Source organism: Clarias gariepinus, chromosome 3 (assembly GCF_024256425.1).
Source record: "Clarias gariepinus isolate MV-2021 ecotype Netherlands chromosome 3, CGAR_prim_01v2, whole genome shotgun sequence".
Lineage (NCBI taxonomy): Eukaryota > Metazoa > Chordata > Actinopteri > Siluriformes > Clariidae > Clarias > Clarias gariepinus.
This window is the reverse complement of record NC_071102.1, coordinates 7,006,530-7,021,258: the sequence shown is the minus strand read 5'-3', so window position 1 is coordinate 7,021,258 and position 14,729 is coordinate 7,006,530. Positions and strand designations below refer to the sequence as shown.

The following is a 14,729-nucleotide window of genomic DNA, read 5'->3' as shown; positions in this document are numbered from 1 at the left end:
AAATTAGTTGACCTTACCGGTTTCAATGAATCAGTCCTGGAGCACGATGATAGAAAATATTTGTCCTGTAAAGCTGTCCTGATGGTAAATAATCCTAATTTTGGGATATCCTTAACTAAACAGAGTTCACAGTGGAAAACAGCTCTGAGACAAAGTGGCGTTCGGGATTCCCCTTAAGATTTAAAGGCGCAGAGACAAAATTTCACTATGAGATTTATTTCCTTAGGCGCAGTTACGGTTGTGGGGAAAGGAGACAGAGGTTTAGTCGAATGGATTGGTATGCTTTAGATTGTATATTCATGTCAAAGGCGTATTAAACTCACTTTGTCGGATTTAAGAACAAATCCGACTTACGAACATGCTCCCGAAACGGAACTTGTTTGCAAGTCAGGGACTAAATGTATTTTAAAATCATTAGGAGCTGCACTTTGGTGTAGTGTTTGGCCTCACACCTCCAGGTTCCCCTTCCCGTGCTTGGTGTGGGTACTCTGAGTACTCTGGTTTCCTTTCACAGTCCAAAGACATGCAGGTTAGGTTAATTTGTGTTGTCTGTGTTAGTGCCCTGCAAGGGATCTGCACCCTGTCCATGATGTACTTCTTGCCCTAAGTCTCATGGGATAGGCTTCATCCCTCGTACACAGGATATCAGTATAAAAAAAAATTAGGTATAAATTACACTTATGTGAAGTGTAATTTTTTACGTTGTGTGTGTTTATGTGAGGATCAAGTCTATTAATATAAAGATTTAATTTCAGTTACAGGAGACATCACTGTCTGAGCTTCCTGTTATAGAGAATTAGGCAAAACCTTGGCAACAAGAAAAGCCAAACACACAGGCACGGAAAGGTTGAAGAACAAACATCGATATTTATTCGAAGAGTCTTTTTCCATTCATCATTACACAGAATGACTTCCTTTTAAATCTTTTAATCTCCCTTAAACTTTTTTTTCACTTTCTTGGTTGTAATTATGCCTTTCTTTACCTTCTCAGGTTTATGTAGGTCTATTCTTTAGGATGGAAGCGAGACTTCTTATCTCTCGGGCTAGAGAACCTGCAGCGGTGTGTAAAGGCTTTGTCGAGACTTGATGTGGTCTTGCTCTTAGACTAACAGAAGGATTTTCTTATTGTCTGTGTGTCAGCAGTGTGTTCTGGCTTTGGAGACAGCCTGTCTGTAACACTTAGGGTGGTCCTTGCTCATCTCGTGAAGGTAGTCATTTAAAGATAAAGCTGTGACACGGTGTCATTTCTTTCACAGAGCTCTCAGCACCTTGACGTGTAGCTCGCTCGACTAACACAAGGTGTTATTTGTTAGGGATTTAAGGGCAGTTCGTCAGGACCCGAGGACCGTTTAAAGGCCTGCTGACACCGTCAGCACGCAGCTGCTTCTTCTCTCGCGTGCACTGGGACTTGTATTTATTTTTATTTTTTAATGAGGAAGCAGAGTTTTTAATTTTGTCTACTGTTTGTTAGAGAAGTGATCGTTTTCCTGATGAGCTTTGACAGCTCGCAACGCTTTCTCCCATTATCTCAGTGCCGAGGTCTTCAGCTCTTGATTGCATTTGTTTCCAGGCCATGACAAACGAGGGCCTGAAGAGTCGTGTGTTTACAGCTGTAATCAGCGCATTTAAGGACTGTTATGGGTTCATTCAGTTGGATTCAGTGGATCGTGCATACGGCTTCATCTGGAATTTGTTGCTCAAGCCCATGATTATAACACAGGAGTAAGATTTCATAATCATATGAAAAAGTCTAAAGTTTGGACACAATTTTGGACATTCTTAAACAACACTGGTTTTTCCCTCCCAAAACTACTGTAGGAAATAACAAAAATGGCACTAGATAATTAAGTAACAGTCAGTTGTTACTTTAAGACATAAAGGTGCATTTACAAAAACCCATCAAACACTATGACAAGACCATCACAGAAACGCAAGCCCCAAACGTACCTCTGCTGCAGAGGAGAAGTTCATTTAGAGTTACCAGCCTCAGAAATCACCAATTAACCTCAAACAGCACCTCAGATTAGATCTGTTATGAAGGATTTACAGTTCAAAAGCAGCAGACACATCTCAATATCAACTGTTTAAAGGAGATAAAAGCATCTTTTGGATGCCTTCAGTATTGTTTTACAATGCAGAAAGAAATATAAATCAGGAAACACCCCGGAATTAAAATGTGTGTCCAAATTTTTGACTGGTAGTGTATACACAGAGAAGCCTTAAATATGTACACAAACTTCTAAAGTTGTTATCTCTACCCTTTTTATAGATTTAAGTTGAGTTATAGCAGCCGTGTGTGGTATTATTTTTCCTCTAAAGATGTTAGTAGTCGCACTACTATTGATGCGATCGTGATTGTGAGAGGAGAAGTACTGTATATACTGTATTTTACATGCTGGATGGGAATCATGCCATCAAGTCATGCCATAAAATGCATTTACGTTGCATTTCTGCGTTCGGTACAGAATCATTGATTGGTCATGGCCAATTAGACTGAAAACTAGTTAATTCTGGTCATCTTTAATACATATACAGAACCATGTGTACCTTAACCAGAATCCTTATTTCAAGATCTTACTGTAAGCTTTTCTGAAAAGTTGGCAGCCCTGTTTTTATTATTATTGCTATTATTATTATGGTTATTATTATGATATTTTATTGTAATTGTTTCCTTAAGCACTACTAATCCGTATATGGAAAATAAATATAAAATAAACACGAAGGAGAGATCATGAGTCGGTGCATGGCCTTTACATCTACTCCCTTTTGAGTGACTGATGCAGCCCAAAGTCCCTGATGAGGAAAACGGCTTTAGGTGTCCAGATATCGCATTCACAGACTCTCTATCTTACACACACACACACACACACACACACACGTGAATGCATGCACAGCTAGAAACAGGTTCTTCACATCTTGCCCCGGGCATCTCCGCCAGCTTGGTAATAACAGTGATAGCAGTCTGGCCCCGGGCTGCGGGTTTAGAAGTGTGTGTCTGTGTGTGTGTGTGTGTGGGTGTGTGGGTGAGGGACGAAGTGTTGGGGGGGGGTACACAAATTGTGTATAACACATAATGTATCCAATGGACCACCAGGAGTGCAGCACAAATAAGGGCCCAGGGAAGCCACCAAGAGAAAGAAGGGAAACGGAGGGAAAGAGATGAGGAGGAGAAGAGATAAACCCAATGCCACATGGTCCACTGAAGGTTTATTATTGTGGACCTGTGTGTGTGAAGAAAAGGACAGGGAGCCTGAGCAGGGGTCATGCCTCTGAGGGGGATGGGGAGGCCCCTTTCAGCAGCCACGTTTTGTGTTCATGTGAGTGTGTGTGAGTGAGTGAGTGAGTGTGTGTAGGGGGTAGGGGGGGTAACCTGATCCTCAGTGGGGTCCAGAGGCCCCTTGTGCACATACACACTTTCAAAACCTTAAGAGAGGCCTGTCAGGGAAATCCAAGATGGCGACTCGCCTCTTTTCCTCTCGTCTCTGTTTTCTTCCTGCAGTCCATTCAGCAGGGGATTCGGCTCATTAGCTATCGTAGGATGTTTGTTCAGGTCTGTTGTGCCCCGGTTTCCACGTCTACAGTCCGGCGTTTGTGCTGAATGGATTCGTAATCAAGATCTAGGGCCCAGCAGTGCACAGCGCCGCTGAGATCTCTTCAATGCGCCCACATTGTTAGATTGTTAGAGTGTACAGGAAGCTGATGGAAAATGATGTCATTTTTTTAATTTTTTTTTTTTTTTCAAATGTAACAATGTACGAATCAACAGTGTGGACATAGAAACTGCGATAACAAACAGCATGTTTTTGTTTTGTTTAACTGTCTTTCCCTGATGTTATTGTTCTCATTGGTAATGTTTACATGCACAAGATTTTGATCAGTTGAAATAAATGTATTTATGCTGGGTGTATACTAACTTCAGATGAGACAAAAGTATTTGGAATATCAACATTTACCTCTGACGTGTTGGGAAATTGTTACGAAAAGACACTATATGTGTAGGAACTGTTAAAGCTAGCAGTACATGATCTGCAAAACTTCCAAATTAGTGGGATTTAAAAAAAAAATATATATATATATTTACTTTAAACACAGATATATTATAAATTATATTTGCATTTATTGATATTTATTTTCTATATTTTATTTCCTATTTAATTACATATTTATTTCCTATTAATAATCTTTTTATTTTTAAGATCACGGGCGGTCATTTAAACATTTCCCTGCATGTATGACTTGTGTATGTGACAAATAAAATTTGTATTTGAATTTGAGATCTGTTTAAACACATTACCGGTTCTCAAGTTAATACCCAAACCCATGTCTTGTCAGAGTGTAGCTAATGGCTAGTTTTAGTTATGGCTAGCATGTTACCTGATGTTGTTGTACAATTTTATAATATTTTAATTTAAAGGCGATTAAAGGGGAGTCTCTTAATGTTAAAGTTAAAGTCCATTGCTTACAGCAGCACACAAATAGAATAGTATGATGGATGATGAAGACATGCTGCAGGTTTCCTGCTCCCGTATTGCTATTATCAGAACAAATCATGAAAGTTCATGGTTTTTCTCCAGTGAGTGTTAAGTCAGGCATCATGTTATTTAAAACTCCTGGCCCTGACACATCATCACTCAACCCAGGACATCTGTAGGGGAGTTGAAGTCTGCCTTATTTATAATATTAACCTCGTTTTTTCCCCCAAGCCGCATTTCTGTGACCATGCCTCGCAGCTGCAGTTTACATGTAACTGTTAATTACTTTTTCGTTCTTTCTGTTTTTTTTAAGAATGATCTGATTGTGATTAGAAAGACTGCTGTGAGTAATAAAAAGTGAACTTACCAGTATCCATTCCAGGCTATTATTATAGCATATATATATATATATATATATATAAATATGTTCACATCCAGCCCTCCAGCTTGTTCCACCTGCTTATATAGCTAAGCAGAAAAGCGAAGTGGCACTAAAAGAAACTAAGAGAAATTGTAGACTCAGTGTAAAGTGACACAGGATGATTGAAGTAAGATAAAGGACACAGTCTGGAGAAAAAGTGATGCTACGGATAGAAAAAAGAATAATAAAAAATAAATCGATATTACTCATGTATCTTAGTGCTGGGATTGTACGAAATGTTTGTGTTATGTGTCTAATACTGTTTGTTAGATTGCTGATCTTTTATGGATAAAGGGTCTTCAACTAAAGCCGTATGTTAACAGGACAAAGTTATGAGAGTTTAAAACTCCCTTTATTTCTCTATATAATCCCCTGCTACACTAATGCACTTATTCTAATGTTTCATTATTAATAATAATAATAATAATAATAATAATAATACATTTTATTTATAATTCACTTTATTTCTACAGAAAATTGCAAAGTGCTACAAATTATTTCTACTTAAAAGCTCTGATAAAAAGAATAAGTTTAAAGACCAGTGGTTGAATATCATTAGTTCTTGGATATCATCAAGATAAAAAGTTTTCTCAGTAAAGTTTACTTCCTGTTTCACGTCTGAAACCCCGGCCTCCCAGGAACTCCTTTAATCCCGGCTTCCTAGGAACTCCTTTTAACATGTAAAAATGGTTTAAAGTAATGTCAGGGATGTATGGGGGATGAGGGGCAATAACTCCCAGCATGCGTGATACATGATACTCAGTACTCGTAAACCAAGACTTGTTCGTTTTACAAGTCAAAATTTCTTTAAAATCTTTGCTTGTCTTGCGGGACACTCGCAAATCGTGTTACTCCCAATCCGAGGTTTCACTGTTCCTTTTATTTTGTCTGAGTCTGTATTTGTTTTAAATTTGTCAATATTAGAGGAAGCAAAATCAACAGGGAGACATTAAATGAAACCGAAATGTGGGTGGAAAATCAGAGAGATGAACAGAAGAGATGCATGAATAATAGAGAGACAAACAATAAGAATATATATAAAACTGTAGGGGGAAAAGTTCATAAGTTAAAAGGATAGCAAGACGGGGGACGAGCAGTCCTGTTTTAAAGAAGGAGAAAGACTTTGAGAGAGAAAATTGTAGGGAAACAGATACAAACGTAAACCATGGGAAATAGAAAGTTTAAAAAAAAGAGAATAGAAATAGAGGAAGAGAGTAATTAGCAGTTATAAGAAAGAGAGAGAGAGAGAGAATGCGAAAAGGAAAGACACCTCTACATTTTTGTCATGCTGCTACATGCTGTACCACCTACAAGCTGTGCGTCTCTTCTCAGAGCCTCAAAGAGAGAAAGAGTTACAAAGAGAGAGAGAGAAGGAGATGGGGGAGGTGCATGTGGATCTCACGGCCTTTGTCAGGGGTGTATTTTTGGTTTGTGTAGACCCTCGAGTTAGTGCAGGCTCTTTTGAAACGCGTGAGCTGCATTCGAAACGGACAGAGGGAAACCAGAGCGATGTGTAACGCCTGAGCACTTCTGATGTCATACTTGCATGACAAGAAAAAGTAGATGATCGTGGTACAGTATCACGGAGCAGCTCAGTGCCAGCGATCACGTCTCCGATAAGCTCTCGTTTAGGATTCCTTTCTATTATTGTGGCATGGCTTCTTCATCTCAGCCGCTGATCTGGAATCAGGACTTATCTGTGCTTCCGAGCATAACCCTCTTCAACATGTGAATCAGCTACATCAGCTTGAGGAGGCAGGCTGGCCTGGAGCTGTATCTGATACAAATGGATCAGATGGGATGGGAGTGGGGGATAGAGCATGCACACCCACACACACACACACAAAAAAAAACATGATTGAAGCAGTGATTAGACATATGCACATCGGTGTCAAATGTTATGCTTGAGATTTACCGAGAGGTGTGAAAGAGCAGAGAGTAGACCTTAAACATGCCTATCCTAGTTTTCTTGCTTAGAGCGACCGCCATCTGATTTTACTCACATATCTGATCTTTTGCTTGACGTCTAAACACCAAAGCAATTACATCTAACTTGTTTTTTTTCCCTGCTGGATTTGGAAGAGAATCAAATACAGATGCAAGCATGTAAACAAGACATTGCCTACTGAATGTTACATTAAACAAGTGGAAAAAATAAATTGTTGAGTTGCAGTAAATACTGTACATACATAAATACTGTGTTACATGAGTAAACTTTTACAGACAACTGACCATTACAACTGTAGGTTTTTTCCCCCCCAGATTATATTCTTTGTATGATGTAGACATTACAAATTTCCGGCACTGGAACTTAGAGGCCCGAGGTTGCTCCATAATGTCAGTGACCCTGTGCATGAAGTGAGCTGCACAAAGACATAACTTGTCAAGGCTGGAGTGGAAAAGCTCCGCAGAACACCATTGAGATGACCTGAAACATTGACTATTCTTCTCATCTAACATAAGTGCCTGACTTCAATAATGCTCTTGAGAATTTAAATGGACAGAAATTCCCAAATCCACTAGTTGGGAAAAAAAAAACTAGTGGAAAGTCTTATTAGAGAAGCAGAGCTTGTTATAACAGCAACTGGAAAAGAATGTTTAAAAAGCTCATACGTATGTAACAGTCATGTGGCCATATAAAGGTAGTCCCCGACCTACGGGCATTTAAGTTACGAATTTCGGCAAATATGGACAGACCGTGGTTCTACTTCTGGTCCAATCACTAAGGTAGCTCACGTGTATTGTACAAAAAAACGACACTGCAGTGCACCAGATACCGATATTTACAAATATACACAATATTTTTGGTGTATGAAATGTCCAAAGTCCGGTATATTGTATGTATGTGCGTGTGGGGGTGATGATTGTTATAGAAAATGACTGTCTTATAAAGCTGTTCTGATACTGAATAATTTCTAATTTCAGAAAATTCAGTAAGAGTTTACAGTCCAACACAGTGGAAAACAGCTTAAAATAAAGAGAAAACAAAATGGAAAACAGAGATGAAATGGCATTTGGGATTCCCAAATAGAATTACATTCTATATTTATGTCATAAGTCACTTACCAGACATAAGAACGAATCCGACTTATGAACATGCTCCCAGAACAGAACTTGTTTGTAAGTCAGGGTCTATCTGTAGTGTGTTAATTTCAAAGCACTGGTAAAGTCTTGATTCTGATTAGTCAGATACTATTTAAGTTCTACAACATGATATGATTGATAATTTAGCTATGTTGAGAATCTGGGTTAGGCCTAGTATCAGTGCGTGAATGATAATGGCACATTCATTCATTTTTTATACCGCCTCTTCTGTGTAGGTTCGTAGGAAGAACATGTAAGTCCACACACGCTGGGATTTGACCCTCGACCCTGGATAATGAGACAATAAAGAAATAACCCCTTGTTCTGTGGCATTTATTTACTAGACCTTTATATTCAAGAATTTTCCTCCTACAGAAAATATACTGTGGTATGATAATTATCTAAAACTTTTTGTATCATGTAAATATTGCTTTATATAAAAATATAGATTTTTATATAAGTCACGAGGGGAATCCCAAATGCCACTTTATCTCTGTTTTCCATTTTGTTTTCTCTTTATTTTGAGCTGTTTTCCACTGTATTGGACTGTAAACTCTGGATTTTCTGAAATTAGAAATTATTCACCATCAGGACAAGACAGCTTTATAAGACAGCCATTTTCTATCATCATCATCATCATCATCGCCACCATACACATGTACATACAATATACCAGACTTGGGACATTTCATACATTTACTTCACACACTGAAAATAGGTATGTTGCAGTTAAATTTGAGACATTTGTTTGTTTGACATTTGTTGAGCTTTAAAACCAATGAGGAAACTTTGAGACCTGTCCCAAGGCAATGCTTTATAAATAAAGGGCACCTATTATGCAAAATTCACATTTTATGATAAATTTTAGACATTTAGATGGATCCCCAGTGCGCACGTAGAAGCAAAAAATAATAAATTAGACAAATAATCTCTGCTTTTTGTCTTTTTTCTATTTTTGGGTAGGCCTGCAGCCTAAACAAGTCAGTTACATTTGTCCCCTACTGTGACCTCATACGAGAACTGTGACCCCTCCCTCTGATTCGTTGGTCATCTCTTTTGTTCTCTTCAGTGGGCGTGGCTCATTTACATCATCACTGAAACAATTAATTTGGTGGAGTGTAGTGTAGTGGTGAATTTGAAGTATGAAAAAATATGGGGTATTTAAGCAGGAGCATTAACACACACACACACACACACACACACACACACACTTTAGGGAGCTCTAAGACCTGTGGTAACTTTAAAGTAATTGTAAAAAAATTGAGAATCATAAGAGTTTTGTCTGAAATTAAATCATAACTTGAAATTCCAGACGAGCTTAAAATGAGTTAAAGTGTCTGAGTATTAAAATAGATTAAATAATTATCTTTGTTTTTTTTGTAAATGGATCTAAAAAGTTTTTACTTGTCAAGGAATTATACAGTATTTAGAGCAGTGTAGCTCTCTCAGGTCTCCACCGTCCTCAAATTATAATCCCCAGGTTGCGATCAGTAAATGGAAACAACTGCAGTTCTGCAACTAAGTGTTTTTTTCTTTTTTTCCCCTTCCTGTAGTGACCTCAGCATGAACAACATCACTGAGCTGCCTGTGAATGTATTTAAGAACCTGCCGTACCTAGAGGAACTGTAAGTTCATCATGAAATATGTTTTTCCATCTTTCTTTTCTCTTTATCACGTGGAATTAAAAACCTTATTTAGTTTATTTTAATATATCAATAATAAAAATCTATTATTTTATTCTTTTACTATACTCATACTATTGTTATATATAAACATGAGAAATATTTCGATATGTAATATACAGTATGTAATAATAATCTGTATATAATAATATAATATTAGTTTAAATGTTTGCATTCTCTTTGTTAGGGGCAAATAAACACATATCAGAGATTTCTATTTAATTTTATTTATTTAATTTAGCATAAAGTTTTGGACTGTGTCTAGTTACCAGACACTCTCATTTTTGCATGGAGCTTAGAATGCATTTAATTTAGGATTTAAAAAAAATAGTGGCATAGATCAAGTTTTTAAACACAATGGGAATGCAAACCTTTGCATTCAGCTGTATTTGTTATCTGGTTACTATGGTAACTGTAAACAAAATGAACAGTAAGCTCTTGAAGTGTTTACATCTGAATGGCTTTGACATGGGCTACATTGTGACGTCTAAACAACTGGATCAGAGCGTTTCCACAAAGGAGGAAGCTCTTGCGGTGTGTCCCTGGGATGCACCAGTCAGGAACAACCAAAAGTGTCCTAAAGAAAGGACAGCAGGTGAAACAGAGACAGGGTTATCCATCTGGGATAAGGCTATCTGGCCCAGGGACTACAGTATCTGACCATTTTAATTCGAAGACCCTCACTTTCTATACAAACTTAAATAATTCTTTTGATTGTGTAAAGCTGCTTTGCAACAACGACGATTGTTAAAAGCGCTATACAAATTAAATTGAGAATAATTACTGTAGCAAGTACGACATCATGGCAGCGGTATTCCCTGATTTCACTGCCCTCCTTCAGTAGGATAATGCACTCTGACATGCTGCAACAACTGTTTAAGGACATGATAAAGAACTCACTTGGCCTCCAAACTCCCCAGATATCAAGCCAATCGAGCATCTGCAGGATGTGCTGGACAAACAAGTCTGATCACAACGTAGGTTATGCTGCTAATGTTTTGGAGCCAAAGACCAAAGTGCACAATAATACATGCAATCACTCAAAGGGGGCCTGAAGCCTATCCCAGGAGATACTCTGGACGCACACTCATAAACTCATTCACACACTACAGGCAATTAGGGAACGCCAGGTAGCCTAATCTGCATGTCTTCGAACTGTGGGAGGAAACCAGAGTACCTGGAGGAAAAACCCACCACTTTCATGCGCACAGGGCGGGGAATTGAACCTGGACCCTGGAGGTGCAAGGCGACAGTGCTAAACACTAAACCACAATAATACAAATAAAGTAAAATTGTCTATGATATAATAAAAGGTTTTATGAAAGAAAAAGTTGATATTTTAAGAATAAATGTTTTTAAATAAAAGATTGTAATAGCAAAAAGAACAAAAACTGCAATAATGATAATCCATTTTAATAATATGAGAAAATTTTTAAATAATGCCATTCTAAAAAGAAAACAGAAATTGTGTATTTTACGGTTGTCGAGAAGTGCAAAACAAAATAACAAAACTGAAAACAAAATAACTAGACCGAAAAACAAAACAACAAATCAGAAAACAGATCGACATAACATCTGTTACTCAAAATATATAGGAAGTACTGCAGCCTCACGGACATTTAAATGTATTTTTATTTATGGATTAATTTCAGTATTTTGGGATTATACAGCACTTTGGTCAACTAAACAGTGTTAAATGTGCTTTAAAAATAAATTTGACTTCCCTTGACAGTACTTATCGTATGTTTTGAGTGATGTCTCTTCCAATCAGCGCTAAGAATTTATTTTGTGAATTATACCTACCTTTTTCCGGTTTGAGTGTATCGTCGTTGTGTTTTCTAATTTGGTATTTTGTTTCTGGATATGACTTGTTATATTGTTTCCGGTTTTGTTGTTTTGTTTTCAGTTTTGTTATTTCTTTTTTTAATTTGTTACTTTGTTTTCGGTATTGTTATTTTATTTTTGAATTCGTTTAGGTTTAGTTTTTTTTTTTTTTGGTTTCGTTATTTTGTTTTTCGCTTCTTGGCCACCATAGTATTTACTTAAGAGAAAGTATTTTTAGATAAGCATTTGCTGAATTACTGATATTTGTAAAAGAACGCTTTCTCACTTTGTGATAAAATGTTTAAAATATAACTGGTTTATTTAAGCGAATTTTTCCCCTACTTGAATGATACCCCCCCCCCCCCCCCAAAAAAAACAACAACATTAATTCTAAAGTTTTTTTTTTCTCCCCACGTGTATGCTCTGACGCACACTCGTGAACTTTGCACTGATGTGTGTGTTTGTTGAGAGCATGTGCTGATGCGTCTGAAAGTGCACCGGCTAGATGAGTCTAATCTCCCAGCATGCATTTGGCTCTCCCAGTCGCTCTGCGTCTGTCCATCTGCGCCAGCCGTGTGGGAAGCGCGCAGATATCATCTGTCTACCTGATAGCAGGTAGCGGCACTCCCAGACGGCCCTGATGACCAGCTCCTAAAAGCCGCCGCATTGTTATCCTTCGCTTTTTCTTCCCCTCCCCTTTTCAGAACAGGAGTGTGTTTTCTTACGCCCGCTCACGTCTGTCAGCCACCCCAATCTCTGCTTCTTCTTTCCCAAACACGAGGCCTTCAAGCGCTTTGTCACAGAGCAATTTACTTTTCAGCGCTTTGTGCCGAGGAATGTGAGGCAGGAAGGAAGAGGGCAAAACAATGGTTCCTGGGACAGACGGAGTTCAGGAGGACAGGGTTTTCTTTTTCTTTTTTTTTTAATACATACATTCGTTTTCAGTTATCTTCGGTTCAGCGGGTCCTAAAGGGCTCGGCAATCCTGGGTCAGAAGTTCACGATCGTTCTTCTACAGCGCTGGATTAGTGAAAGACAGACCGGTTTAATGAGAGAAAGATGTATGAGGAGCCTGTGCGTTTAAAGAGTCCTTTCTGGCGTTTCATTAGTGTAGTCATTAGTGCAACACTCATTATATTATTGTGTGTGTGTGTGTGTGTGTGTGTGTGTGTGTGTGTGTGTATGAGACCTGAGGCTGGTGTCCTCCAGGCAGACTTAATAAGAGGGAGGGACAAACACTCAGCACCACAGAAAAACATTCCCTACCTCAGAGACATGCAACACACACACACACACACACACACACATACACACACACACGTGTCCCACTTGCAGCACATTCAGCCATTCAGCCTGACAGATACATATATAAAGCTGTCAGGTACTAATCCTCCCCAGATGTGTGTGTGTGTGTGTGTGTGTGTGTGTGTGTGTGTGTATATAACTACTAGGTTTTAGTATTTGTCTTGGAGCAATAAATCAAAGTACTAGTCAACTAGTCATTTTTTCCTGAGTGAAGTTAAAGCAACAACTGAAGCAAAGAACTTGTGCTTCAAACAGCTAAAAAAGCCCTTTAATGCCTCCTAAGCCCTGCTGTTCACAACAACAGTAAATGTGCAAATCGTGCAAGAAATGTGCATTAATAACCTGTTTATAACTCATACCGAATATTTACATCTTGCATGGATGAACTGCCGAATTCACTGAAATCACTGAACCTCATAACCCGAGTGCAATGTGCTGTGAACCTGCGACTTTTACAGCACTTCATCACGCATCATGCTTACAATTCGATTTAGCTTCGAAGGACAGCGGAAAAGACCTGAAGCAGAATTAATAAACACACACACTCGTGCACATGCTGTTCCACTTCATACTATTAAAGTCATGACTAGAGGCATGCGATTTAATCGATTATGCAATTTCATCGATCTTTTGCTGAATCGTTAATTGAATTGATGCGTCGGTTTGTTTGATTCAGAATCAATTTAATTTGGTTTTTGAACTAATTAGATAAACTTTCAACTTTCTTAAAAATATTCACGGTGTATGCAGAAACCGGAAACTGCTTTCATCTTCCACGTTCTAGTGATACATCTTTCAATTTTAAGTGTAGTGCTGGTTGGTGCAATTCTGCCACCTACTGGTTCGGAGAGTGGCGGTATTTTAACAAACAGCGTTTTTTTGTTTTGTTTTGTTTTTCATGGTACGCATATATTTTTACATTTGTTATGATACCATCGGATAGGTGTGTGTGTGTGTAATACCAGTCAAAAGTTTGGGCACAAGTTTGAATTTATTTCCCACATTCTGGAATTCAATTCAATTCAATTTTATTTGTATAGCGCTTTTAACAATTGTCATTGTCGCAAAGCAGCTTTACACAATTAAAAGAATTATTTAAGTTTGTATGGAATGTGAATGTGTATAAATCAGAATGATCACATTGAACAATAGAACAATACTGTTTTTTTTTGAAAAACTTTAAAATAGCACATATGGAACTATGTAATTAAGTAACATCAACAACGACAACAACAGTTTGTGGTTATTTTAGGACACGAAGATCAGCTGTTCTGGAACAAAGTGCATTTGCTAAACCCATCAAACACCATGAAAAAATTCGCTTTCATGAAGACCATCCCAGGAAAGCAAGACCAAAATGTACCTCTGCTGCAGAGGAGAAGTTAATTTAGAGTTACCAGCATCAGAAATGACCAGTTGATCTTAAACAGCACCTCAGATTAGAGCCGTTATAAAGGCTTTACACAGCATAAGTAGCAGATACACCTCAATATCAACTTTACAAAGGAGATTATTGCGTATTTTGGACGCTTTTAGCATTTGAATTAAAAGGTCTGTCCAAAATGTAGACTAATATTTATAAAAGCGTAAGTCTTACACAATCTCAATACAAATAGAACGACCACCCAGGCATCGTGATAACGTCGTATCGGGTGGCTCCTCATGATTCCTATCCCTCGCATATACAAGTATCACAAACGCAGGAACACAAAAGTCTCATGCATTTTAATTTTAAGCAGCAGTTGAAATTAAAATCCATGACACTTTTGCGTTCTTGCTTTTCAAGTAAATTCCATTCAAGAGTAAACTTTATTAGCATTTATGTGAGAAGTGTCATGCGGCCCTTCAGTCTGAACCACAGCTGCATCGTTATTTCTACCCAAATATGTAATATGATTCTACAGACGACTTTAATACACAGCAGAACAGAGAACTCAGTGTT

General features: G+C 38.0%; 1 protein-coding gene across 1 annotated transcript in view; it reads left to right on the top strand.

The window, feature by feature from the left end:
• Positions 1 to 14,729, top strand: part of lgr4 (leucine-rich repeat containing G protein-coupled receptor 4) — an 82,622-nt gene that overhangs the window by 26,481 nt on the left and 41,412 nt on the right. Inside the window, exon 2 of the mRNA XM_053492766.1 lies at positions 9,531 to 9,602. Coding sequence (XP_053348741.1) covers positions 9,531 to 9,602 — 72 coding nt within the window. The remainder of the gene's footprint in view (positions 1 to 9,530; positions 9,603 to 14,729) is intronic.